The 27266-nt window shown below is 41.5% G+C and overlaps 2 protein-coding genes across 2 annotated transcripts in view; both read right to left on the bottom strand.

The window, feature by feature from the left end:
* Window positions 1–18: 18 nt before the first annotated feature.
* KDELR2 (KDEL endoplasmic reticulum protein retention receptor 2) lies at window positions 19–12546 on the bottom strand. Its single transcript, XM_033074296.1, has 5 exons — window positions 12341–12546; window positions 5783–5883; window positions 3301–3459; window positions 2001–2253; window positions 19–1238 (listed from the first exon to the last, which is right to left on the bottom strand). Exons 1-5 carry the CDS (start codon window positions 12429–12431, stop codon window positions 1204–1206), a joined length of 639 nt encoding a protein of 212 aa, XP_032930187.1. The 5' UTR covers window positions 12432–12546; the 3' UTR covers window positions 19–1203.
* Window positions 12547–17930: 5384 nt separating this feature from the next.
* The window catches only part of OTOA (otoancorin), a 37591-nt gene continuing 28255 nt past the window's right edge, over window positions 17931–27266 (bottom strand). The window contains exons 24-30 of the mRNA XM_033074618.1: window positions 26741–26896; window positions 25321–25463; window positions 24814–24950; window positions 23792–23889; window positions 21727–21919; window positions 20538–20627; window positions 17931–19989 (exon numbers count right to left, since the gene is read on the bottom strand). Of these exons, the coding sequence (XP_032930509.1) occupies window positions 20560–20627; window positions 21727–21919; window positions 23792–23889; window positions 24814–24950; window positions 25321–25463; window positions 26741–26896 (795 nt within the window). The 3' untranslated portion in view covers window positions 17931–19989; window positions 20538–20559. The remainder of the gene's footprint in view (window positions 19990–20537; window positions 20628–21726; window positions 21920–23791; window positions 23890–24813; window positions 24951–25320; window positions 25464–26740; window positions 26897–27266) is intronic.

Raw genomic sequence — 27266 nt, 5'->3', positions numbered from 1 at the left:
AAAAGGAAAAAACCCAAAATGTTTTCACCATTTCATAAAGTGTTTATTGAGGATGGTAACACAGGATAAATCATGCAACAGCTCAGTAAAAAAAGGGAATCATTTAAAGGATGAAGAATGGTAACTGGTGCTGCTGATTCTGAAAAGTTTATAAAAAAAATATTAATTGTCCAAAAGTGACATCGAAAACCACTTGAAGCTGAACATGGAAGTTGCTTATAAAGCATTAATTAATAAGAAAATGTAGATATTGTTTAAAATGATCACCCACAGATTTCTGTAATCAACAACTTACAAGTCTCCCATTCCTACAGCTGTAATGGTGGAGCAGGGCTGGACATTCAAGATATTTAACCTTCTGTTCCTGAACAAACAGCACAGTCACAAACATTTGCCACCAGTTAACACAATTGCATCTCTTACCCCTCACAACCCGGGCTGCCAAGTGCTTTCATTATTGGGAATATCTTCCCAGCCATCATGGCAGAACAGGGAAGGGCCCGTCCTTGTGGCCTCAAGTGATTTCCTCACTGCCCTCTTGCCATCAGTCTGTTTTAGAAGGGGAACAACTACAAGATGTGACTGTTCCCCTTCTAGCACCAACATACATTTTGAATAAAGAACTCCATGTCAGCAGATGGCACAAAGACAGGGCACCAGCACATCACATCAAACATCGGTGGTTTCAGATTTAGAGTTGACATATATTCGCCTTTTGGAAAAAAAATAAATATAGTGGAATGAAAACTGAATCAAAGGGAAAGAACAGATGACTACCATCCATCAAGGATGCACATATTTGTGCACTGAAAAAAAAAAAAAAAGAAAAAAAATCAGTCATTTCAAAGAAAATCTTGAAAATTAAAAAAACGTTTGCACTTGTTCCTGGTCATAAACAATCTCACAAAAATCTCACTTTTGGAACTATTCCAATTGAAACCATACACTGAATTTATTAATACAGTATAAGTTTCTTTATGTAAAAAATCTTTATACATAGTAATAAAAAAGATAAAGGCAAGATGCATCAAACAGAAATCTGCTGGTTGTTTTTCCTCCGTTCTTACAGAGCCGCTGATGACTACCTGCACTATAAAGAGCTGTGTTTCTGACTTTCTGTCTCAAGCATCTTCACCTTTGCTTGTGATAAGGATTGTTCTGTCCAAGCATCCAAAAGGACAGATGCTGGTGATGTTTTGGCACTTACGCTGGCAAACTGAGCTTCTTTCCCTTGAGAACTGCAAGGAAAAGCGGGAAAGAAAACAGTCAGCAAAGACAAATTGTGATGCAGGAAAAGCACACACTGCTAAAATGTCAAACAGAACAAAACCTTTCACACCAAATGGGTCCACTGCAGACAATCCTCCCAGGCTGCCTCTCTCTCTTCAATACATACTGGTAAAATCAGAATTAACAATTCTAACCTTGCCCTCTTGTGGCACCCTGGAGTTCCCACTTTTCATCCTCACAGGACATACTAGCCCCTCATCACAGCCTCTTAAAAATTATGACTAGAACAACAGAGCCCCACGCAGCTTTGTGGTTACATGATAGAGGCTGAAATGTGAGTAAGGGCAGAATTATTAATGCACCCAGCAGAAGTGCCTGCTTCTACACTCAGAATAAACAGAAACATCCAACTCTTATGGTATTTAAACCACTGTCTGTAGGCATGGGATCTGCATGTAACAGTACATAGGTCAGGGGAAGCAGAAGGATCATGCTCATCCATGAAAGCCAACAGCAATATATATCTAGCCATACTTAAGTTTTTCCAAAAGTTCATCAGACCATTTATACATTTATATTCTACACATACCCCCCAAAAAACCCTCAGAAATGCCCCACACTAGCAGGAAAGATAGCTGATTACTTAAGGCTATTTCAGAACAAATTTGCACACAGAATTAATGAGCTTGTAATGCTGATGTAGCAGATCCCTATGAACCTGTTAACTTCTACATTCACAACCTGAAGCTGGAAGTTACTGCTTTACTTACCTTTTGTAACATACAAATAGAAGAAGTCACAGTACAGAACGGTCTGGACCACACCAGCAACAACAGCTATGAGGTCAAAAAATCCCTCAAAGTAGTAGCGCCAAATCCAGTTGACTAAGTACAAGGCACGGTACAGACCCAAGAAGAAAAGATAGTGAGTAGTGATGGTCTCTGCTTCCCCAGTTTTGCTGATCATGAAAAGTTGAGGGAGAATAGCAACTGATTCAAGATAGATGGAGAAGGTCCACAGTATCTGAAAGGAAAAAAACACAGGTATATCCAATTGTCCTACTGATAACAGCAGGACAGAAAACATTTGACTTGGCTTGACTTTTTACTCTCTAACAATTTTATGGATGAATACCTATTCATCCAGGTATAGTATTTTGGCAAACTTTCCCTGGTACAGGAAAAACTAAATGGAAGCTTCACAGCCAAGCAGTGGATGGGAGGAGGGAACTCTCTTGGCAGACAGCACTCTCCAAACCAGCCCTCTGCTGAGCTGGCACACACAGGTTTACTTGAGGAAACTTGTGTGCAGCCAGTTCACATTAAAATGAAATGCAGCTTACAGAGTCCATGCTGAGAAAGCTGCAGGGAATATAAGTCCATTTCCCCCTCCTAGTGTTCTTCCATTTTTTATCTTTTTGTTTAAAGAGTGAGTTACCACAGAAAAAAAATTTAAAATCTGTCTCAAAGTGCTGCAATTCAAATTCCCTTACTCTGTAATATTAATCCCAATATAAAAATGCAGCTCAGTCAACATAAAACAACCATTTAAAGTTACTTTCTATTTTGTACAAAAAATTACCTGTTTGAACCCTCTATAATTGCATTTTTAATATATTTTATCTGCAATTAAGCACATAGCTGCATTTTAAATACAATACAATTCCTTTTAACAGTCTAGACTATTTGCAATTCTATAAATTTAAGCAGTGGTATAATTCCTTTTGTTTTCACCAGGTGGCACCAACTATTCCCAAACTGCATTCCTGGGGATTTCTTTAACAAACAGAACAAAAGGAATGCTGAATTAATACAGCCATCAGAGTGTACTGGGGAAAACACAGTCTTCTGCTTAATAAAACAATCAATGCTGATAACAATGCTTGTCTTCTGAGGTGCCTTAAATTTGCACAGACATCTGCATGACACAGATTCATTGAGGAAAGGATTAGCCTGAGCCTACTGAACATACACACCCTTCAACCATTCACTGGTCAGGCTAAAAATGCTCATCCTCACATTCTAAGAATTTTAGCAAAAAAATACCATCTCCTGCCCACAATCAACTCACCTCCAGTGGAGAGAAGTCATGATTGACAAGAAAAGAGAGCCCACCAACAGGAACTATCAGGAACTCCACTCGGAACGTGTCATGGTTTCCATCATAGGTGGCCTTGAACTTCATGTAGATCAGGTACACGGTGGCGTACGAGCAAGCGATGTAGATAAGCTGAGGGCAAGGAAAGAAACAACCCCAAAACAATCCATAGAGGTTCCAAGATTAAATCACACTCCCTGAATAAGCACTAAGAGGAGTAAGTGTGGTCTTTTTGATTCTTTGCATTGCTTACATGGTTTTGCAGGCTGTTGGTGCTGCTTGTCAGCAGAGTAATAATTCCAAATGAGCGATTCTGGGCTCTACTGGTTTTGTTGCTTTAAAGGCATCACATGCCCATGGCTGAAGTGACTGTCCAAAGGGGAAGAGCCTTTCCAGAACTAAGGAAGTGACTGGAGAAGGAATACATGTTCTGCAACTGCATGGGAAGCACTGGCCTCAAACATTTAGGTTAAAAACGTGCAGGTGCATACAAACAATAATAATGGAAGGGACCTTTCTACATTCACAAAGCCCAGCGTGGTGTGGTTCATGTGACAATTAAAAAAATATTCAATAAGCCCCATTTAGACAACCCTTTAACATATCATAAGCTGATTTGCTTTGGACCTTTAAACATCTCCAAAATCTGAAGAGTGGCAACTGGACACAGTTCTTCACCAACCAACACAAAATCTGCAAGACTAAGAGAAGCAATGAACCAGAATTCAATTTGAGTTGATGTCTAACCATTTTGAATGGTTATGGCACAGTATTTCCTGAGAAATAAGCAAAAAGCTTCATTTTACAGGTGAGAAAACAGAACTAGAGAGAATCTAAGACTTTCTAAAGGTCAATCTCCCATCATCAGGACAGAGCTCATTGTCCTGGAGTCAACACAGTACAGCAGACTAGACAAATATTTTAGCTTCTGCCAGTTTCAGCACAAAGATTAAATGTTCCAAACCATTTATCACATTAAAAAGAGAGAAGTAACAGATTAAAAGTCCCACTGTTTGCAGATGTTATTAATCACTAAATGCTCTGCTCACAGATACAAAATCCTACAAATACTGTATTAAGGAGTTCAAAATCCAATAGCTCTGCTACACAAGCACCCCAGCTGAGTGGAGATAAAGAACCACAGGACAGTATAGGGAACCTTTACTATGAGTGTAAACTAATTACAGCAGGTGTAGTCATAGAAGACACTAAGAAAGTGTAAAAGAATCCAAATTTCTTATATTACAGATTTCTTCATCTCAAGAGGCTCAACTTCTCAGCTAAAGTTCTCTCAAGTTCTCAACAACTGTACAACATTATGTACGCCTACAAATGTATAAATATAACACAAAATTATGTTGGGACACTTAAGTGGTTTCATCTTGACACGATAATAATGGGCTGAAAAGACAATTACATCCAACAGTCTAAGTAATAACCTTTGAAATTGAAATAGAGGCTACCATTATGAAAGTATTTCCACATTCATTCCTTTTCTGATTAGGAGGACTGCAAAACAAAGATGTGGTCATGGCCCTGAGTCAAAATCAATAAATAAATAAATGGCAAAAATCCCCTAATGGTACCTTCCAATCAGAAATTACATATGGAAAAAGCTTCTGTTTCAAGAGTATTTTATTTAGTCCACTCTTCATCTATACTGTTAATATTAAAATTTAAGCAGACACATTTTATTTGCTGGAAAGTAAGTGCAACTTTAAGGCACAAAATTTTATTTTACAGTATTATTTTGCTAATTCTTCAGTACATTCTCCCTTATTGATTATTTGGTCCTTCCTCTTGGCAAAGTTATACTAATCTCTAAATTAAACCTGAAAAACATCAAGAAAATCCAAGAATAAACTAATTGGATTAAGAAAGCACAAACATAATGCCCTCTCCCAGACTACTGCTTTATTTTCTTGAACTCAGCACCACAAGTTGCAGGAATGAATAAGTAACAAACTCAAGTTCAGGCTCACTGACATTCAGTGGGCAAGTGACAGGGATATAACTCACAGAAGCTACATTCCTTAGAGTCTACTTCTGTCAACTTTTGATCAGTCTCTGACCAGACAGTAGCTGCAATTCTGGCAGTGCATCCTGAATACTGATTTAGCTTGTGGTGAATCAAAGGATATTTACTTGAGCTTTAATGTCTCAATTGAGAAACACTGTTTATTTGAACCATTCTTCCAAAAGCTTTTATTTCAATAACCAAAAAGCCATTTGTTCTAAATGTCACAGTCCTGATATAAACAGTTTTTTAAAACTGCATGTAGAGCGCAGGAAAAAAGGTAGGATTTTGAGTCCATCTTCCACATTCTTTATCTAAAGCCTTAGAACTTACTCTGTAACAACTGTGCAGTGGGCCATTCAAATTGGCTTTTATTAATGAAATTATGCACTCTGCATGCAACATCACTAGCTTTTCTAACTCATCAGTATACTCTACCTTCATAGATGTGTTATACAATGAAATGAATGAAGTGAAGAGGTCCAGGTAACGGGTAGTGAAGACCAGTGCAAACAGAAGCTGGCTTTTCCCAGAAATACCTAAAGTGATAAAGGAAATAATTAATTATTCAGAAAGTGATGAGGTGCTTTGAAACACTTGATGCCTGGGATGAGAAAGGATATATCCTTTATTTTTAAGCAAGTTGATCACACAATTAGGACAAAATCCAAGTTCTCAAGCTGTACAAACAGAATTCTAAGCCCATATAGCTCAGCAGTGTGAACATAAGTTACCCTGCACTGGAAGAGGTGTTGGCACTACACAAGGTTTAGAAGTTACTCACAGCAGGTAGTGCCATCTCCAAAAATATCACCTGCAAGCTATCTGTTCTGTATCATCCCTGGGCAAAGCTGCATTAGCTTTCAGTTCCCAAGAGTGCTGTCACATGCCTCAGTACAATCTTTAGATGCTGAATAGCTGGAAAGGTAGAAGGGCAATAGACAGAATAGACCCAGTGACAAGCTGGCACCAATAATGGGATTTTACAGGAATACATAGATTTTTAAAACATAAGGCAATTCAATACACAGACTCAATTTGCCACATGGTGAGAAAAACATCAAACAATCAAACCAATGCGTTATTATGTACTAAAACAAAATTTGAAAAAGAGAGAGAAGTAAGACATCTACACTGCATCTTCAAAGCAACTTTCGATTCTAGGTCAAAGCCCCAATGTCAAAACGTTTGTTTGTACTTAACTTCAAGCACTAGAGCACAGTCAGAAGCACAAAAGCTTTCAACAGTCAATCACTAAAAGCTTCCGAAAACTGAGGTGAAGCATTGCTCCATAATACTGATGTGGTGGTGTGTCACAGCAGGGGGACAAAACAACCCACTCTGTGCCTCTATCTTGTTATTCCAATTATTCTTGTTTTCAGTCATCCAGGGTGAAAATAATTGAATCTGTTCAGCTAAGCATGAAAGTCTCGTTCAAAAAACAAGAGGGAAAAATACTCTGTAGGAGAGGGTTATGATGCAAGGCTGAAAATCTCTGTCCCTTTATACAGAGATATTTCTAGAAAAGCTTTTATTAACAGTGCCATAAAGCAATTAGGAGAAGGCAATCTGCTATGGCTATTGAAGTCCTTTCTCACTCCAGCTTAAGGAACATGGAATAAACTGCTCCAGACAAGGAATTTAACTTATGAAGTACAAGAATGGCTGAAACAGTAACAATTAGAAAGGGTGCTGTTTGCAACTTTCATATATGAAATATCTGCAAGGTGAACTTGATGTGTCACCTACAGAACAATGCAAGAGCAGCACAGGGAACATAAACCACCCCAAAACCTGCAGGTTGTAAAGCTGTAACACACAAACTGCAAGTATTACAAACAAAACAGCCCACCCCCCCACCCCCCCAAGAAAAAAAACAAAACACCACAACAAAACCAAAACAACAAAAACACACAAACAAACCATGTCCCAAAATTTAGGAAAAAATACATTTGACATTTCTTGAACTACAACCCCATTGCACAGACAGCTGAAGCAGGACTCTGGGCTCATTCCAGGTGTGCCTGCTGGCATCACAACTTGCCAATAAAACCCTCCAGCAGGCAAAGCTGTCCTAAAGTCAGAACCCATAGGACAAAGAAATCCACCTGGGCAGATTACAGAACAGCATCATCCGACAGAAAATAATTAAGCTAAATTATTTAGCATGCTATTTTCTTTTAGCAAAAAACTGGGAACAGCAAAAAAAAAAAAAAAGGCATATAAGAGACATTAATTATTGATAACAGCTATAAATTTGGATCTGGATATATTGTCATAAATAGATATACTAAACTTGACAAATTCTTCTAAGTCATTGCCAGCCTCACCTCCTCATCAACCCCAAAGTTGTAATTTTTATTAAGGCTTTCAATACTCTCACTGATTTTCGAATCTTTAGAATAGTTGTGAAATCCTGAAACCCGCCCTTGACTCAAGATTAAAGTAATTTTCAAGTTAAGTAGCCTAGACTAGGCAGGGTTTAAATTGTAAACCAAAGACCTATGAAGGGACAGGCAAACTGGGAGAAACATCTAAACCATGAGCAAAAACAGGGTGAGAGAACAGGTAAGCATACAGTTGAATGACTTTGATGCATTTCAAAGCTTTAGGGAATGTATCAATACATCACAGCACTGACCCTGGCTCACTGCTGGCAACCACAATACACTGAGGCTACAGTGGTGTTATTCTCATACTTCTCCCTTTCCTTCTACTCCCGCAAACATTAATTTGTTCTTGAACTAAATAAAAATGCTTTTGTCTTCTTCCAAAGCTCTGAGCTCAAATTTGGAAGAGTCAAACCTCTCAGTTTTGTTTGATCCTCACATGTGGAAAAACTCCTTCAACCTCTGCACTCCAGCTTGGCTGAAAGCCATAGCATGAAACTTTAATTCAGGTGATTTTCACAGCCAGGCAGGAGGGCAGAGCTGGAACTGCAGTACTTTCTTATCAACTTCATTTTGCTGTGGTGAGTCAGGTAAGGAGTAACAGGCAGGAGCAGACATTGAACTGTGGAGTGTGTACAGCACTTACCAACTATGAACTGCACATCACAGCCATAAAACCTACAAAAGTTCTTCTAAGGAAGGTTGATACATACTTTGCCATGGAAACTTCACAGACTTTTAAAAATAAAGTAGTTTAGTTCTGTACCAAGTCTGTATCAGCCACAGAACCACTTCTTTGGTTCTGCTAACAAGTACCAGCATTAAGACTCCAGTGCTTCCAATTTAAAAACCCAAACTAATTTTAAAGACAAATTTTCCAACTGAGAAAGAGAATATCTTCCTTCAAAGAGAGAAAAAATTTGAAAGCTACCTAAAGCAGCAGATTTTGAGAAAATACAGACAAATTAGAAGCAGCCTATGGCAAAGTACTGTCAGAAGCCTTCATCTTAGCATATTATCTGGTCCACAGAAGACACATAGAATTGAGTTACAGCTACATTACCTAGCAAAAGTACTACACATTTAGTATCTACACTACTTTTTAGAGTATACAGCATATAATTTGACAGCACTGCTACTGTAGGTCACCTTTAGCACTTGATAAATGGCACAGAGAAGTGCGAATCAATTTTCAGGCAGTAATTTGCACTGCAAACAATGTAATTTGACTTGAAATGGGTAAGAAAATACAGTCTGAACAGCACAATGTTTGAAAGCACAAGTTTCCTCAAATCTCATGAATTTCCTAATTATGACAGGATGTCAATAATGGAGTTACCTACTACATTCTCCATGGCTCTTCCTAATGATTTTTGAACTGTTATTGTGAGTGGTAAACATTTTTCCAAATTCTAAATTTGGAAACTCAAATAACCAGACGTGCAAAAAAATTGCTTCCCTGCCAGTTCTGAAATTCTTAAGTCATGATTTGATTTGCTTTCCCCTTGCTCTCTTTTCAACCTATTGACTAAAGAAAAAAAAATTAAGTTTCTCAAACACAGAAAACACAGACTGCTTCAAAGTGCAGATAAGCCTAGCCTCACCTATTTTCTCCAATTAGAGGAGACACTTCTTAGGACAGAAAATGGGGACTATGAGTCTTCAAAACCAGCAGGTTACAGCAGAGGTGCACAGGCTGTGTCCCTCATTTCCAGCTGCTTTTACAGACCTCTGAGTTCTCCTGGAACAAAGGCCTCACACACAGATGCAACCAGAAGAGAGGAGTAGGCACCATGTGGTTTGCCAGCTCTTCATGGATCACAGCCTGCAGTTTAGCCAGCAGTTAGAAGCCCTTATTTATTTTCAAAGCCTCTACTGCTTTAAAAGTGCACAGTAAAGTAGCAGCTGGTTTGCCTGTGTTTCCTTAGTCACCAATAACCACGAAGCACAAGTTTATTTAATGGCTCTAATAACCATACAATGCAAAGAAATGGCAGAAAGCCCTCTAATAAGAGGCTCCTCATAGCTGCTCAACATTAACTGGTAACTACTTAGGGGTTATTATCATGTATGACTTTACAAAGATATGCAAATATATATTTACAACGGTTTCACCAATAGAAACCTCAACTGACAACAGTGAACCATTAGGAGGAACAAAATAGAGCCCCAAAAATAAAATTCTTTGCTCGTGTTCCTTTGAGGTATTAATGTTTTTCTCATTCTAGACAAACTTGTTAGGCCTCAAACACCAATATGAATCTGGATTTACTCCTGAGGACTCAGGCAGAACTAGAAAACACAAAAAAACCCCTCCTTTTTCCTCAGGAAAATGAATAAAGCAAATATTTTCTACTGAAAGAGCTCGTGCATGTGTGTTTGTGTCCAGGGACACTGGCTAATTTGGGAAAGGGGAGAGCAGCATCACATATGTGATACAGGCCTGGTTACTGTTCTGTCTTGGAGAAAGCTGTACCAATGATTGGTGTGAAGCTGCTTTCTTATGAATGAGCCCCTAGTAGCAGAGATTCTCAATCACAACTGGAAAGCAACATCATATCACTTTTTAAGCAGAAAGATGGGACTAGGTCACACTGTACTATACTGTGCAAATAACCTCATATCCAAAGGTCACTTACAGATCTCTTGGCTCAAACCCTATCTGAATTTCACCTTTGCAATAGATTTTCTTCTTTTCTTTCTTCAGACAGTAAATGATACTCAGTGTTTAGATCATTAGCCCTCCTGCTGCTTGTAATCTCAACTGCATTTCTCAAACACAGGACAAAACTCTACACAAGAGCTGGAGGAGGCAAGGCCCTCTCCTGCCAGATCCAGGCAGGATTCCTGTGATGCATTAGAGTCTGAGCCAGGTAAGTTCATCAGGAAAGTGCTCTTGTGCTCATGACCTCAGGAACAATTGCCCTGCACACTGCTATATGTGGGCCATAGAGTCACTTATTTTGTAAAGTTAAGAACAGATTTTACTTCAAGTCTTTTTAAAACCAAAGCTATTAGTTTATTAAACTATTCAATTACTTTTTTTGTGCTACCAAGTGATTAGTCAGTGATTTGACACAACATACAGAACCTGTACTTCCTCCTACCTGTAGTATAAATCTCTTTCATTTCCCCATTCTCAGTTATTTCAGGGTACAACTTGAACTAATTCTTCATGATTTTAACTGAAAACTTTAGAGGTACATCCGTTCAACAGGGTTAACCCGGTATTTGAGCATCAACACATGGCAAATTGATTTCAAGAACAATCACCCTCACTAAAGCAGGAGAAGCTCAGTGGAGAGAAGGCAAAGTCAAGTTCACAGTCAAACTCCCACGCACAACTAAACCGGTATTCCCAGGGCGGATGGTCCGAGCCACATATACACCGCAAGCAAATGCCCATTTTGAATGACAACTCCCAGTTTTCCGAAAGAAATCAGCTATGCTGCAGCTAGGGAACTGCCTGCAATTCCCTCCAACCACCACACCGTACAGCCGAAGGGGGAAAGCGGAGCACGGCACAAGGAATTGGAGCACGCCCGTTCCGAGGGGGAGGCGGCAGCGGGGGGCGGCGGAGCGGGGTTCGCCCGGCCGGGACCCGGCGCAGCTCCCGCTGCCACGTCACACAGGCCCGCGGCTCCCGCCGGGAATCTCCCTCCTACCGCTTCCTACTGCGAGCTGGCCCTGCCGACAGCAAACCCTCCGCCAGCCCTAGCAGCGGCTCGAAACACAGTTTAATTCCTGCACAAAAGCCAAGGAGAGGGGGAGCGTGAGGCCGCTGCGGAGGGAAAGGGAGAGCGGGGAAACTTCAGAGGTTGCGAACCGCGAGTCAGCGGCGGCCGGCGCTGCACCGAGCCCGGGGCTGCCGCTCACACTGGCGGCACAGAGGCCAGGGCAGGCGAGGGAAGGGATGGAGGGACAGAGGGATGAAGGGAGGGCGGCTGCCCGCCCTGCGGGGGACGAATTCCTCCCCCTCCTCCTCCAAACCGGCCTCCCCATTCATTCGCCTGCCGCCGGGCAGTTACGTAAGGAAGGAGCGACCCTCCCGGACATAGCCGGAGCAGCGGTGCACAGGGATTAAAGTACAAATAATGGCAACCACAACACCTTCCAGGGAATGGCAGCTCCCGCCGCTGCACCCCCACCCCAGAGCAGGGATGCGCCTCCTCCTTTCTCCTCTCCCGGCTGCTCTCCTGCTCCGCCAGCGCTGGATTTGGAGGGGGCCGAATCGCAGGGAGGTCAGGAGGAGGGCAGAGCCCCTTCCCCTGCACGGAGGGGAGCGACCGTCCCTTTCCACCTGCCCGGGCCGAGTTCTGCCCGCCCGCCCGCCCCGGAGGCCCTCGGGGGCGCCGCAGCGGGGTCAATCCCTCCCGCCTTTCCCCGCTTCACCAGGGCCGCCTCCCGGGCCAGCGAGACAGACAGGACCCTCCCCCCCCGCCCCAGCTCGCTGGTCTCTCCTCGGGGCACGGTCCTTCGGGGGCGATCACAGCACCCCGCGGCCGCAGCGAGCTCAGGGCGATGCCCCCCGCCCCGGCGGAGCTCCCGCGGGGCTCCGCGGCCCGGAGCCGCCCGGCCGGTCCCGCCCCGCGGCCTCCACACGCACCCGCGCAGGAGCGGCTCTTCCAGATCTTGAGCAGCAGGATGATGATGGCCGCCAGGTGGGACAGGTCCCCGGTGAGGCGGAAGATGTTCATGGCGGCGGCAGAGGCGGCGGCGCAGCCGGAGCCGGGGAGCGAAGATGGCGCAAGCTCAGCGGGCACCGAGCGACGTGGCCCGGGGACGTGGCCAGGCAGCCCCGCGCCGGTGCACGCCGGGAAGCGGGGGGAGCGCCCGCCCCGCCCTGCGCCGCCCTCACGGCGGGGCCGCCCCGGCAGCCGCGGGCTCGCAGAGCGGAGGGGGCGGCAGAGGCCGAGCAGCTGGTCTCTACATATGTATTTAATAGCGAATATAATATGTAGTATATTATGTGTGTATTTTATTATGTTTTGTAGGTCAACGGTGTGAAAATGTACATCAGCTACTACAGAGGGAGCGGAGACCATAAAGGTGTTGAGGGGTCTGGAGTGTCTCTCTTAGAGACTGCGAGGGCTGGGCCTGGTTAGTCTGGAGAAGACTGAGGGGAATCTCATAAATACATGTAAATACCTCAAAGGTGGGTGCCAGGAGAGTCACAGAATCACGGAATGGTTCGGGTGGGAAGGGACCTTGGGGATCATCTCCATCCATCCCCTGCCATGGTAGCGATGCCATTCACTAGACCAGGTTACTGGTCTGGAACACTTCCAGGGATGGAGCAGCCACAGCTTCTCTGGGCAACCTGTGCCAGGATGGTGCCAGACTCTTTTCCATGGTACCCAGTGACAGGACAAGGAACAGTGGGCATGTAAACCACAATTAGTTGCACCTCGACATGAGGAAGAACTTTTTTACCCTGAGGGTAGCAGAACACTGGGACAGGCTCCTCAGGGCGGTCAGGGTTTCTCCCTCTCTGGAGACATTCCAAACCCACCTGGACACGTTCCTGTGTCACCGCTCCAGGTGACTCTGCCTTGGCAGGAGGGTTGGACTGGGTGATCTCCAGAGGTCCCTTCCAACACTAACAATTCCATGATTCTGTGTAAACTTCCAAGAAGAAGAAGAAAAGGAAATTATTTCTTCAACAATCATGCCTTGAGAGTCAGCACACTGCCTCTTCAGAGTTCTGAATCCCTAAAACAGAACATGGCCAGCATAGTTATGCAGGCAGTTCAAAAGAGGCATCTCCTCTTAATAAGTTTCTAATGTTGTCTGTAAAAACCCCCAACAACCCAAACAATAGCAAAGAAAAATAGGAATGGTTGCCCAGGAATAGGATTTCCAGTGGTTGTAGAAAATGGATAACAGGTAAACAGTGGTACTTTGCTGGGTAGCTCATTTCTTGAAAATCTCTTGGTTTACATTGTTTCACACCCTGTTTAAGGAAATAGCATAAAGACTTAACTGTTACAAAATGATACACTGGAAATTCCCACAACAGAAGGTTATGTATTGCTGGAAATTTATGAAAGGGATCCTAACTACAATCTTTAATTTTCTTGTTTAGGATGTGGCACAAACATTGACATTTTTAGAGTTTACATAATCCTGAAAATAAGAGAGAACTGATTAGTACCTGCTATTATCTTTTTTATTAAGTACCTACACTGTGGCAAAACCAAATGTACTTATTTTGTGAGAGTAGGAATCAAAAGCTGTCCTCTTACAACACTGTGTTTACAAGTACAGCAGTACAACTCCTTGACAGGGGTCATAGTATCTCTTACCAATTCCTAAGAGGCTGTATGTGGCATTTGAAAAATTTTATAGATCTGCACTGTAATAGAATAATTATTTTAAACATGTTGAATAATTTTTGGCATCAAATAATATTTCATGTAACCACTAGCAAGTTCCTACTTGAGGATACATATTAAAAACCCAAATATAGTACTTGGGGAATTTGTACTGAAGACGACAGCATTTGGCAGAACTCCCCAAATCTGTGATATCAACTGCAACAGGAGGAGAGAAGGTGCAAATTCATAACTACAACATCAGCAGCTGCAGGCTGAGGCATTTCTATCACTGCACACACATGTGAGGTCTGGAAACACAGACCTGTCTCAGAGCACTGACTGGACCAGCCTGTTTGACACAGATTTCATTGAAATGTGTACATTTATTATGTCAGATCTCAACAATTCTGAAAGGGGGAATGCTGAAATAAAAGTAGCTAATAAAAACACTGACAGATTCATATCTGGAATCTATTTAAAAGATACATTAAAGGCAGAGAGCTGACATCCATTCTCTCAACCCCCTTCTCAGTTCTTGCAGTATATATTCAGAGCTTGTTTGTGATCTAAGTTGTTTCCTGACATCTGATTAAATGTTGAAACATGTCAGGCCCCAATTAAGGATGACCTAGGGCAGTTTTAGCTTGTGCATCAAACCAATGTGATTTTAACTATAGTGATGGCTATTTGATAAATCAATACAGTTCACTTCCATATACAATGGTTAAAAACTATTGAGGAAAGCAGAAAATATTCCCCTGCTGTATCTGTGACAGATTAGCATTTTCCACTGTTTTCATATTTCTCCTACAGGAATTTATTTTTGAATTCTCTCCTTTTCTCTTTGTCCCTCAAAGAGAAGTTTATAGATATTAAGATGTTGTTAAGTATTTGTAAGGCTAATTATACCAGCTAAAACATTAGAAAATAAATGTTATACTGTTGCCAGAAAAGCAAGAAATCCATCAATCACAATTCCTCCAGTCAATACTTCAATGTTCAGTCACTTGGACTGTGAGCTCTGAACCTGCCTGTGTTCCTGCATCATCAGGGCAAGAAAATCCTCTCATTAATCCGGATTGGAAAAGCAGACTGATGGTGAACAGAAAGGGGCAGGAAGAGACAGATGGATATTGGTTGCTTTCTGCTCGTTGCAGAAAAAATATAATACATTTTGTGGCTATCTATTTTTGGGTATAAATAAAGAACCAGATGTGAATTTTGATAAAAATATCCTATGATGCAAAACTCCTACATGTCCTGATGCCAGGCAAGGTCTGGTGGGGTCTCTGAGGTAGTCTCATAATTTCTCTGTCTAAGGACTGAGTAGATAGATATGGAAAGATGGCCTGATAATGGATCACAGTCTTAATTAAGATATGAAATTATGGATATCTGGATAGTACACAGGTCTGTTTTGCTGTCTGACAGGTTTGTTATTTAACTGCACTTTCCAACAGCATGCTGTATAACAACACACAGAATACTCTTTCTGAGGAGCAATTCCAAATGTTCTGGGGTACCAATAAAAGAAATTTAACTTGCAATGGAGTTTTTGTTTATTCTTTGCAGACCTGGCTTTTCTATCCAGTTTCCCTCCTGCCTTACTGGAAAAGGAGGCCAGGTCCCTCCTCTCCAACAGGAGGGGAGTAAACAGTCCTCAAGGCTGTCCTACATCATATGGCATGGATGAGAATATTTTACTAATCAGGACTGTAAGGTTCTTAGCTCTCCTTATCCATGCCTACAGGTCTTGCTTAAAAGCAAACAAAAAACCAACCAAAAACACACACACCAAAAACCCCCACAAGCTTATCAAAAACATGTAAACCTTTTCACTCAGATAAAGAGACCCTATAGCTTAAAGTTGTGTACCAGCCTGGAATATCAACCTTCTTAGAGAAAAGAAGAAAAAAAGAAGAGGAAGAGATTATTTGAAATTTGATTATTACTTCTGAGGAGGACAATGGGGAAATTGGCAGTGTCCCATTGGGAAGCAGTGTGTGGTACCTATAACCAAAACACAGCATGAGCCAAAATACCAACGGTGCACTATGGCCAGCTACCTGCTCAAGTGACACATTCCAGGTGACTGTTGATTCCTTGCTGCTTTCTGAGTGTCACTGGAGTGAGTCAGGCCTCTCCTTTAGCCCCAGGTGCATTTGGCTGGCACACTTGAGCACTGTCTCACAAGTGGGACTCTGACAAGGTCCCAGCCTAATGTGATGTGGCTGCAATTTGTGTTACTGGAAAGTAAATATGGGGTGATGATCCCTAGGCACAGCAGTGAAGTGATAAGCTAAATCTGCCATAATGCAGTATGTAATTGCCTCTGGAATATTTGAGCAGATTATACAGAGGCATAAAGGGCTTCTTAAAATTAAGGAAGGATGCTTTTTTTTTTTTAATAGCATCTTAAGAGCCTCACACTGAGGAGCTGGTTAGCTCTGATGTGACAGATTGAGATCACTGGGAGTCAAACATTCCATGCACTGTACAAGACCTGACAGCAGCCATAATGCCAGCTTTAACAGGGACACTTTTCAGACACTGTGGATGGGTAGTTGTTTTCTTCCTTTCAGGGATTTAGAGATACCACAGATGTGGCATTTATCTCAGTCATAGGTCATAGGGATATTTTCTCTCCTGCTGATCCAGAACCAGTAGCCCTTTTTTCTAAACACAATTCTGAACATAAAGGTGCCAGGCACTGAATTAATAAGCCCACAAAAGTATTTCTTCCCATCTGTTAACACCTGAAGGATCCTACATTTAATCACAGGAATGAAATGAAATGCCTGCTCTCACATGCTGCTGGACAGGGTCACCTGTCACAGGGCTCAGAGCACTCAGAAGGAGCCAGGCCTACACCAGAGCTGTGACTGTCAGCAGCTGGATGGTTGGATGTACATCCCACAGGATGTATGGCACTGCCCAGCAGCCATCAGAGGAGTCACAAGTGGAGAGCAGAGCTGCAGTTCACACAATAAGCAGATTAAATTATTATCATGGTCTATATTCAACAGCAGATTTATGGACAAATCCTATTTTTTTCTTTCTCAACGATCTAAAAGAACTAAAAAGAATGTAGGAGAAATTAAGCTTTGTTTAAACAAATGTTACCCACATCTACAAACAGCCACATTTCTTTAAGAATCAAATCTTTATACCACATTTCTCTGTAGTTTATTCTTCCCCAAAATCCTGATCATGCAAAAAGAGAAGGACTGTGAGACATTTATCCCACGAATGCATTCCAGTGAAAATGATCACGTGCATGTTGTATGCAATACACATCTGCAGAGAGGACAGATGCCTGCACTGAGGGGTTCTGTGGTTTGTTTCATGGAAGTAAAATGTACATGTTTCAGTTTCCTCTGGCAGTGGCCGTGTGCAGGTTTGTGAATGGGCAGCAGGTCACACACAGATTACATACCGTGCATACTTGTGCTCTCCATGCCTTTCTCCTCTTTTCATCTATTCTTCCCACAGAAATTCAGTTTCAACAGTTTTGATGGAGGTGTCTCAATGAATCCTAGATTTTGTAGAATGGGCTTTTCCACTGGTGACCTTTACAAGAGGTACACTGGCAGGAGTAAAATTGCTTTTCTACAATGCTTGCCATCCAAGATGCTCACACCATCTCATGAACCAAACAGGATTTGCAGTCTTGCCATTAAGTAAGAACAACATTAAGTCAGAGCTCCACATTTACTCCTCCTACACTACTCTTGTAAGAAATAGATAAGCCCTTGACCAAACGTAAATGCAATGCCAAAGTTCTTAACATAATTATTCATTTAATAAAATATATAAATAATCAAGCAGTTCAGCTATTTAAAAGCACTTGTGCTTGAAAAAAATTACAGCACAGATGGCACAAAACAAAGAGCTCACTCCTGCTCCAATTAAAAGCTAAACTGTGACTCACATAATTGCAAACAGAATCACTCCCAGGTATATTGACAGAAGAAGATCACTTTCAACTCAAATAGATTTTTGAAGGGCTTGGTAGAGCTAAGTCACGTATCTGACCTAAGCAGCTGAACTGGAAATGCTGACTGTCTTCCTGACATGAAATCACTCTCCTGCATCTTCAGAAGGGCACACAGAATTCAAGTCAGGCAATTTCTAGAAATCAAAAAACCTTTTAGTACTTTCACATCTGAGTGAGGCAGAACTTTCTAATGTGAAAACACAGTTAAATCTTAGTAATGCGTTTGATCCACTGAAGCATTTCTTGGTTTTAGTGGACATTTGCATGTATTTGCTGGGATTAATTAAACAAACTTCTTTCTATTTAAATATAAGTCTCAATCTCCTGTTCACATGCAGAAAAGGAAACACAGCTGGAGAAGCTGGAATCTTACCATGAGGATTAGAGAAAAAAGTGTCAGGCAGTTTGCAGCAATCATTATTCTTAGCTTATAAAATGCAGAACTGAAGCATGTAGTATTATCTATAACATCATGTCACACTTGCCAGGGTTGGTTACAGGCAAAGGCAGTTCCCAAAGCAGCAGACTGCTGAAGAGGGAAGAGGGAAAGGAGGGGGTGAGAAATGGCTCTCACTGCCTACTATTCCAATAACAAAGCCCTGAAAATCAAGTTAGCCCCTGCTGCAGGAATTACAGAATATACAGGACTGTCGTAGGAACTATTACTCCCAACTGCAGCAAGAGCTCACATTCACCTTGCCCCAGCAGCAGCTGGGCTCTTTCCCTCCAGCTCTCCCTCCCTCCCACTTCTATTGCTTCCCTCCTGAGAAAAAATTCAATTCTACTTTCAGGGCTGAGAAGCCAGATGTAATTTTTGCCATAAAGAAATACAAATTTCAGATTGAAGGGTATTTACTACAGTACAGCCCTGAATGAAAAAGCTAAACTTTTCAATGGAAAAAAATAAGACTTTTGCAATGGCAAAATGGAAAACTGCCATGTGTTCGTGGTCTAAAATAATTTCGAACAAGATCAAAATATATGTTCACATGCAGAGGACTTCTAATATATCTTTTTTCCCCTCATTGTTTAAAATATTGAGGTGTGGCATGAGAAGCTAATATTAGACACTTAAGTCATATGCTGATAAAACATAGGAAAATACCTATGGTTTATAATTATGAGAAATTCCTTATTCTAGGTCTTGTGGAAAATACTGGATTGACAGTCCTAGTAGTGTGTAGGCCAAGTGAACAGTTTCCCCTCAGTATTCCCAAGCGTACACTTCAATCCCACCTGGAGTGAAAGGACTGTCTCTTGATGAACATAAGCAGGTTTCCATGGTGCATTTTGTCACATGAAATACTCACAGTATTACCAATGCCCTCAGTGTCAACAGTTCTGTATTGAATACAAACAACCACAGGGAAACGACGTTTTGTAGAGGTGCTTAAATTCCAAGAGCCTGTTATCACTTCTTGTCTGAGCAGGATTTAAACCAGCAGCCCTGAGATGAAGCTATTTTATTGCAACAGCAGTAACTTTTAGAGCAGTTTCTACTACACCACACAGAAGGACAGCCCCTCTCCAGGGAATGTACACTTGAAGTAAAAGAAAACCCAACAAAAAGACACAAGAGTGTGACCAAATTAGCTCACATAAAAAGCAGCAGACATCAGCCTCCAAATGACAATCCCCTGCTACCTGTCCCCCCTATAATTCAAGTTTCTACCTAACTCACAATCCTATATTTCAGTGATTTTCTCAGGATGCAGATAAGCCATTTTAAACTGTTTTTTAAGTATTTGCAGGGATACTGTGTTACTTGTTAATGGTACAGCTATGGCAAGGAGATCGTTCTCATAATGACGGCAGATGCAGGTCTTGCTTGTAAGAATTTAACCACTCCGCACTCAGAAATCTCAGAGCCTCTTGATTCTACTGTTCAAGCTGAGCTGACACTCTTTTATCTCTAGCATCTCTGTTGTAAACTCCAGGATACTGAAAATCAAAGCAAAGAAAAATATTAAATCTTTTGACATGCCTTGCTTTACAATCTTTAAGACTAAGAAGAATACTTAATACTTATTTAGCTCGCCTAACTGGAATCTAAACTTCAAGCTTACCAGTGCTCTTCTTAAATATTAGCTTGTCAAAATGTTAAAATCCAATGAAAGTTTATGGCAATACTCTACTGAATAGAAGTGTTTGTGGAAAAAAGTCTTACAAATAGCCTGGAACGGGCAAAACAGAGTAAAAGCAAGAACATATTCCAAATAACAATGCAGTAATTGATTGCTACATGGAGTTTTAAATATGCCTTTGTTATGTTTGGCTTTACAATAAAGATAAGATAAAGTGTTTTCCCCTTGATTAGATTCAGAGATACTCTAACCAAGGTACAAGGCACCTTTGTAATACAGAAAAAGTATTCAAGAATCATTATCTTTGTACTCAAATCAGGAAGAGGGTCTCACAGTCCTGCTTCTCTGTTACAGGTGACCTGTGCTTCTGTTACAAAGTTATCTCTAACTGAGAATATAACTTACCTCAGGCTCAACCCTTGAGGGTTCAGAAAGGCAGGTGCAGAGTAAACACAGCACACAGCCAGATGCCAAAGCCACTCAAACGAAGAACACCTGGAATGCAGAAGGTTTTACTTCTTAGTGTCACACTACAGCTCAGCCTAGAAGTCTCATCTACACCACCCCAAAGAGGTGCAGCAAATTCCAGCAGTAGAATCCCATTCAGCTCTCAAGAGGTGTCACTTCCAGTTTAACATACACAGCTCCAAAGAGAAGCATTTCATAGGGAGATGGGAACAATGGACAAGAAGCTCAAGAACTCAGGTAATCTTTACCCGGAAAACTCCTCCCTTTGGCAGCCCTCCAAAAGGAACAGGTCATACGTGAGAGGGAGCTGACCCAGGTGCTTCTGGGAAGGTCTGCTCTAATTCCAGCAAGGGCATCATAGCAATTTAGTTCCCCTCACTCCTATTTCAGCACTCCAGCTTCCCTCTCTCTCCTCCAACAGCTTACGTCTGGCTGGTGTCACTGGAAGCAACAATATTTGCTGTTTGATAGGGATAAGTTCTCAACGTTGTCTCAACTATGTGCAAACCCTCTCACTGTAACACATCCATTGACATTGCCACTGTGACTTACCAGTATAAACTGAAATATGAAAAAGATTAAACCACTGAAGTATAGGTACTAATAGGCTTTAATTCCAAATGGGTGGGAATGTCAGGAAATCTATCCAGTGGTCCTACAGTCTGGATAAAGATGTTAATCCACCCCAGTACTACCTCCTTTCCCCCTTGCAGCTCTGCAAACAACATTCTGCTGCACATAAAGGTTCTGATCTGAAGGTCCAGAGATGGAGACCCCTGCCATAAATTTAGGCAAAGGATATGGGAAAGAAAGAGAGGGAAGAGCTCAGTTTTTCAGACTACCTTTTACACAAGCTAGTGCTTAGCACAGTGTAATGCTACTAGACAGCTGCTAATGCCATCTGACAGTCTCCCTCCATTACCTTTTGCTATGGGTAAATCCTACATCCTCCTGGCTGTTTGTCTTGGTCAGGAATATGATTTGAGGCGTGACTATAGGAGTTGATTAGTAAATTCACTGTAATCTGCCCTCAGAATAGAGGCCTGACCCTGGTGCATGCTGTGAGACCTCACACCCCACTGTGTGTGCCCTTCCCCTAGGCAGGAGCAGGGAGGACTCCACTCACTGCTCTGAGCTGGGGTTTGCCCCTCCTGGAGAGATCCTGCAGTGCTCTGTGTCCCTGTGCTGCTGGTCCTGGCTCCATCCAGTGCCAGCCCCAGGCTCTGGAGCTGTGATGCATCCAGACGCTCCCGCTGCGATCCTGTAACCATGGCGGCGTTCTCAGGGCCCAGGTTTGCTATTTGCTCTGGGGACAATGCCTGGGAGGAACAAAAGACAGAAAAATTGGTTTAGGCTGTCAATTATAGAAGGCAGGTAAGGAATCAGAAGTCAGCACTGTCTTGCATTTGGAATGAGGGACAGAAGCTTTCAACATTGTGTTGCTATAAAAGAGCTCAATAGAGCTTAAAAGAATCCTCTGTATTCATTTACTTCCCTGACCACTCATCTGTCACCTTTCTCTTTGATGCTGGGAGCTGACAGCTTGAGAAGCTTTCTATGCCAGCACTGTATTGTACATTTCTTCAATATATTGTTGGAGTTTAATTTTCCAGCCATTTCTCTTCTGATTTGTTCAAAGACTGATGATGTTGTGCAACCTCTTGTGTTTTCATTTATTTCCTCTTATATCCTCTTATCTGCTCCCAAGCAACCTCACTTGAACTTACATTTGACCTTTGATTATAGTTAGCAGTAGAGCAATGAGATGAAAAGACCCCATGCTTTAATCTTATTATTAAATTATCTCTTTTAGGTTGAAAATTTTCCCAGTTTGTTGCTATTAAATTTAAAAATTAAACATGACAATCATAATCTTACAGTAATTATCTTAAATCACAGAGCAATTAACCGGTTTGTAAAGCCTGCATTATTGGGCAGGCTGAATTGCTTTAGTTAACATTCTGCAGTCACAAGCACTTTAACCCTCCTACACAACAAGCTTTTTTTTTCTTGCAACAACCCTGCATCCAGGTTCTACTTTGGAAAGACAAAATTCCCCTTGCAAGTAGGTCAGATGCTGGAGCAAATCCTTGCCCATTTTTCATTGTCTACCAAATGGTGTGCTGGTTTAAATGAAGCAAACTCATGGAAATCCCTATAGGTTCAGACATTTTGAATTGAGCATGCTCTTAACTCACCTGAAGTCCATAATACAATGTCATTTTTCATAAATCAAAATCTGAATAATTTATACAGCTGTAAAATGAGGCCATAAAAAACCTGTGTAAAACCAAAATCTTCTTTTAATCTTTCAAATACAGAAAACTCTTCCAAAGAGGTATCCTGCTTTTTGTTAATCACTTTTTGTAGTATCATTACTACTCTTACTAAAAAAAATGTTGTTTGATAGAAATTCTACAAGGTGGTATAGAGCTGTTTTGCAAAGAAATAGTTTCTGAAGGACATTTGAGGCTTATCAGAACTGTCAGTGGTACTGTGCACTAACAGTTAGAGCTCAAGGAGTTTTTCTTTTTTATGGGAGCTGACACAGTTAACTCTCTGTTTAGCTCATCTGTCCATACATACATTGCTTGCCTGAACATCTGAAGGAGACCAGCCCAGGCAGAGTATTAATCTTGTCACTAAGTCAAAGAAAGTCAGGGGCAATGATCTCAGGATCCCTGTTCTAATTTCTGGTCCACATTCAGTACTGTTGTAATTAGATATAATTCCTTTCTGATCTGTATCTGCCTGCACAATCTGTTTTATCAGAGCTAACTCGGGAGAATGGTGCCAGATTTTAGGTTAATAAAACAGCTCTTGCACAGTCAGCAGAGAAACCTGTAGCTATTACAGCATCCTTGCAAATGTTAATAAACAGAGACAAAAATTCAGATCTGAACAAAATGTTAGAAGACACAGTGTCCATTCTCTGTTTTGTGATACTTGCTTTTTCTTTGGGATCCATTCTGAAGGCTGAATAAAGCTTGTCTAGCATATTTCGTGGACATCACAAATACAGATGATACAGCTGAAAGTTAATGTTCCAGATCCTTGATGGTCTCTCACTTAACAGACCATAGAAATTTTTTTGCCAAAACCCAAAAGCCTATAAATTACTGCTGCAGTTTATTTATACTAGAGGAATAACAATAGAAATTTAGTAACTTCTTCAGTAATCAAGCTCTTACTTGGAAAATTTCAGGAGGTATATGTCTTACTGCTGATGGCTGGAAATATGGCATCAAGCTTTTATCAAAAGCTTTTAATTCATCCTCATTCAAACCACCTGAAAACCCACATAATAGAAACAAAACTTGGTTAATGTTCTTTTTATTAAATTTATTTTTAAAGTAATATAAACTTTAAGCACTTATAAAAACTACATAATAGATGGGTGTTATCTAGAGAGATGCTTGTTCTTTCTGTTTTGTTTCTTTCATTATATTTCAGCATTACAAATCATCTGACCTTAGCCATTGCCATGGAATGTACTCTACCTGAATTACTTTATCTTGGAAAAGAGAATTATAAAAACTTATCAAATCATAAGCAATGTTATTAGAGAATGCTCATTCACAGTCTCTTCTGATCCACGGTTAGGAAGCATAATCATGCAATGGGAGTGACTTCTTCACCACTTAGGTGTTTATGGTGGGGAATCTAATTGGGGATGCTAAAAATTATGAGTTCCATTTGCAGTTAAACTATAACAGGGAAACAAATCCAGGAACAAAACTAGAGTAACCTCTGGCTCAGGAGATCTCCAAGGCTAGAAGACAACTCTGGAGGATTATCACCCCAGGCCAATCCTGCCCTTGTGCTCTTCCCTGGGCAGCCCATTCTTTCCAGGCAGGATGCTTGGGCAGTCAGAGCACAGCTCCTCCCTGTACAGTCTGCTTCAAAAAGAGTGACTGGGTCTGGAATCCTGATTGGTTTTGCCCTCCTTAATTTACCCTTTCCAACTTACAGGACCCAAGTAACTTCAGGCTGTGCTTCCCAAGGTCAGTTTGACCAGATTTACAGAACCTTACAGAGAATTACCATGACTTTTCCTCAGTGCTTCTGAAATTGCTGGATGTCTGCCCCTGCAGGTGACTCCCCTCTGGAAGAAATGTCTTTTGCCAGTCTAGAAAAACCCCTAGCTAGGTGAACCCATCTCTTAGTAGCAATGCCTCACAACTATCACCCTCTGGAGTTGCAGTTTTGTTACCTGCTATAGTACCAATTTCCTGTAAAATTGAGCCATTCCAGCTGGTAGCAGCACCAAACACAGATTCTGTCATCTCCTTAAAGTGCCTCAGAACAGGGGTGGTACAAAACAACAGGCCAATTCTTGCAATTGCAGCACTGCAAAAGGCACCAAGGTCATCATTACAAGCTGCATTTACATGCAGAATAAAATAGGCCTGGAATATACTTAGCCTGCTGTAAGAAGACTGTAAAACCCATTTTCAATTTAAAATATATGTACACAAGTTGCACAAAAATATTTCAGGTTTTGAGCAAAAACCTGGATTTCTCAATGCAATACTGAAATGGTGGGATATAAATGGCAGAAGAAAACTATAAAAGAACATGTTTTAAACAACTGCTGCATGCCTTCTGCTTCTCTAAAAGCATTTTAAATGTCTGAAAATCTTGATGGAACAAAAATGGCACAATAAATTTTATCAATAGAGTTACTAATAAATATTTCATTAGCTATAAAATGCAGTACCTGAATTCAGTAGTCCTTATGGATGTGATTTCTGTGGAGTTCAAAGCACAGAGAACAGCTCCTAATCCAACTAAGTCAAAACTTTTTAGTGTGCTGATGGTCTGGCCAGAGTCGTCTAGAAAACCTTGCAAAATAGCTCTTGCCTACAAAAGCAGTAAGAAAGTATGCATGAGCAGGGTAAATATAACTGAGGAGTTTTTTACTAGATGCTTAAAATCTTACCAGAAGCTATGGAGCATAAGTATGTATCCTGAGCCTCCCCAGTGTGTGGCCATGCTCCTCCTTCAGGAGGAGCACTGTCACCACCTACATGTGACACTAAAACAGGGCACTGTTACCCAACCACTTGCTAAAGGAAAATGGTGTGAAAACACTCTGTACTTTTACTGCCAGGTCACAAGGAAGGTCTTCACCAGAGTAATGGTGCTGGATTGCCTCACAGAATCAGTTAAATTGCTACAAGAAAACATAAAATACCTAAGGTGATCAATATGTAATTTTTATTATTTTTAATACTCAGGATGACTTGTCTTATTGAAGTGCCATATATGAGTGGTGACTCCAAAGCCAGTGAAATGAAACAAACATCTTCCAGGATTTTCTAATATGTCACAATGCTGAGCTTCAAATAACTAGCTTACCTAGCTGCTTAAGTTTTAGACAACTGAAGTTCAGTAGGATGAATCTATTTTAACTAACTGTTCTTACTGACAGCAGGAAACCTCAAAAGCAAACTGGTTCTGTATAAAATCCTCCTAAGTACTTCCATCTTATGGTGCCCTTCAGAACATGAATCTATTAAACAGATTTGTGATATTCTGCCAGAACTGCCACCATGCCAGCATCTGTGCAGCCACCAAGCCCTGATGGTATGGGCCAGAAAGTCAGAAATATGCTGCTAATTGCATATATAAATCAAAGTGTTAAACTCTTATTATGAAAGTCCCATTGACATAACTAGAAATTATTCAAGGACAGGAACATGAGAGGAGTGTATTTGCTAATAAAGGGCTTCTAGGGCGATGGATGCTGGGGTTGGGGCACACTACCTATTCTGTGATTGTCCTTAGTTTGGAAGGACTAGTACCCCCAGCAGTAGTGTCTATTCCAGGGACAGTGTGAGAGGAGCTGCTGACCTCTTTCCACTGCTTAGTGGGCAAGTTCTAAAGAACACACTCATCCCCACCACAATTAACAGTGATTGATGCTGTCTTGGCCACCTCCCCAGGGAAGCCCCAGCCAGGCAGACACCAGTGCTGACCTACCTGCCCACTTTCACTGGGGTCACACCTGCAGAAAAGCAGCAGGGAGTACTGTGGCTTTCTGGATCTGTTTTCTAGGCAGTTCCAGGACTTGAGTCCCAAAGGGCATGAATCCAGAGCCTTTCACCAGGAGTCCATTCAGTAACTCACTCACTCACCTGGGTAAGAGTCCACTCTGTTTGCTGACTAAGAACAGCCACGGTGTCGATGGAGTGCAGGTCCAGCTCTGTGATTTCCTGTTCAGTGAGTGCCAGAGCAATGCGGCCCAGGGAGATGATCTGGTAACTCCTCCAGTCTGGCAGCAACCCCCAAACCTTTAGATGAGAGTCATTAATATCTGTTAGATCATTATGACTCTTCCTCTATATACACCATTCTCAAACCTCTTGGTTTAAAAGTCCTAAAACCTGAATATTCTCCTTTGCACACAAAAGGCAGAGCTTAGGTATTGTGAAGGTTTTTGAGGTTCAACACCAATAATGATTAGTTCATCTAAAAATGCTGCAATTTTTACAGCTTGGACTTGCTGATGAGTCAGAATAGGAACTGCTGGAAGTATGGCTGTATGAGCAGAACCACTGAGAACAATAAAAATGGGAATCTGTGCCTAGAACCACACTGTTATACCGGCAAGAAAGCAGCACCTGGACTGCCCAGGCTTCTACCCAGCTGCAGTCACACCAG

The sequence above is a fragment of the Catharus ustulatus genome, chromosome 16 (genome assembly GCF_009819885.2).
Source record: "Catharus ustulatus isolate bCatUst1 chromosome 16, bCatUst1.pri.v2, whole genome shotgun sequence".
Lineage (NCBI taxonomy): Eukaryota > Metazoa > Chordata > Aves > Passeriformes > Turdidae > Catharus > Catharus ustulatus.
This window is presented reverse-complemented; position numbering and strand designations above follow the sequence as displayed.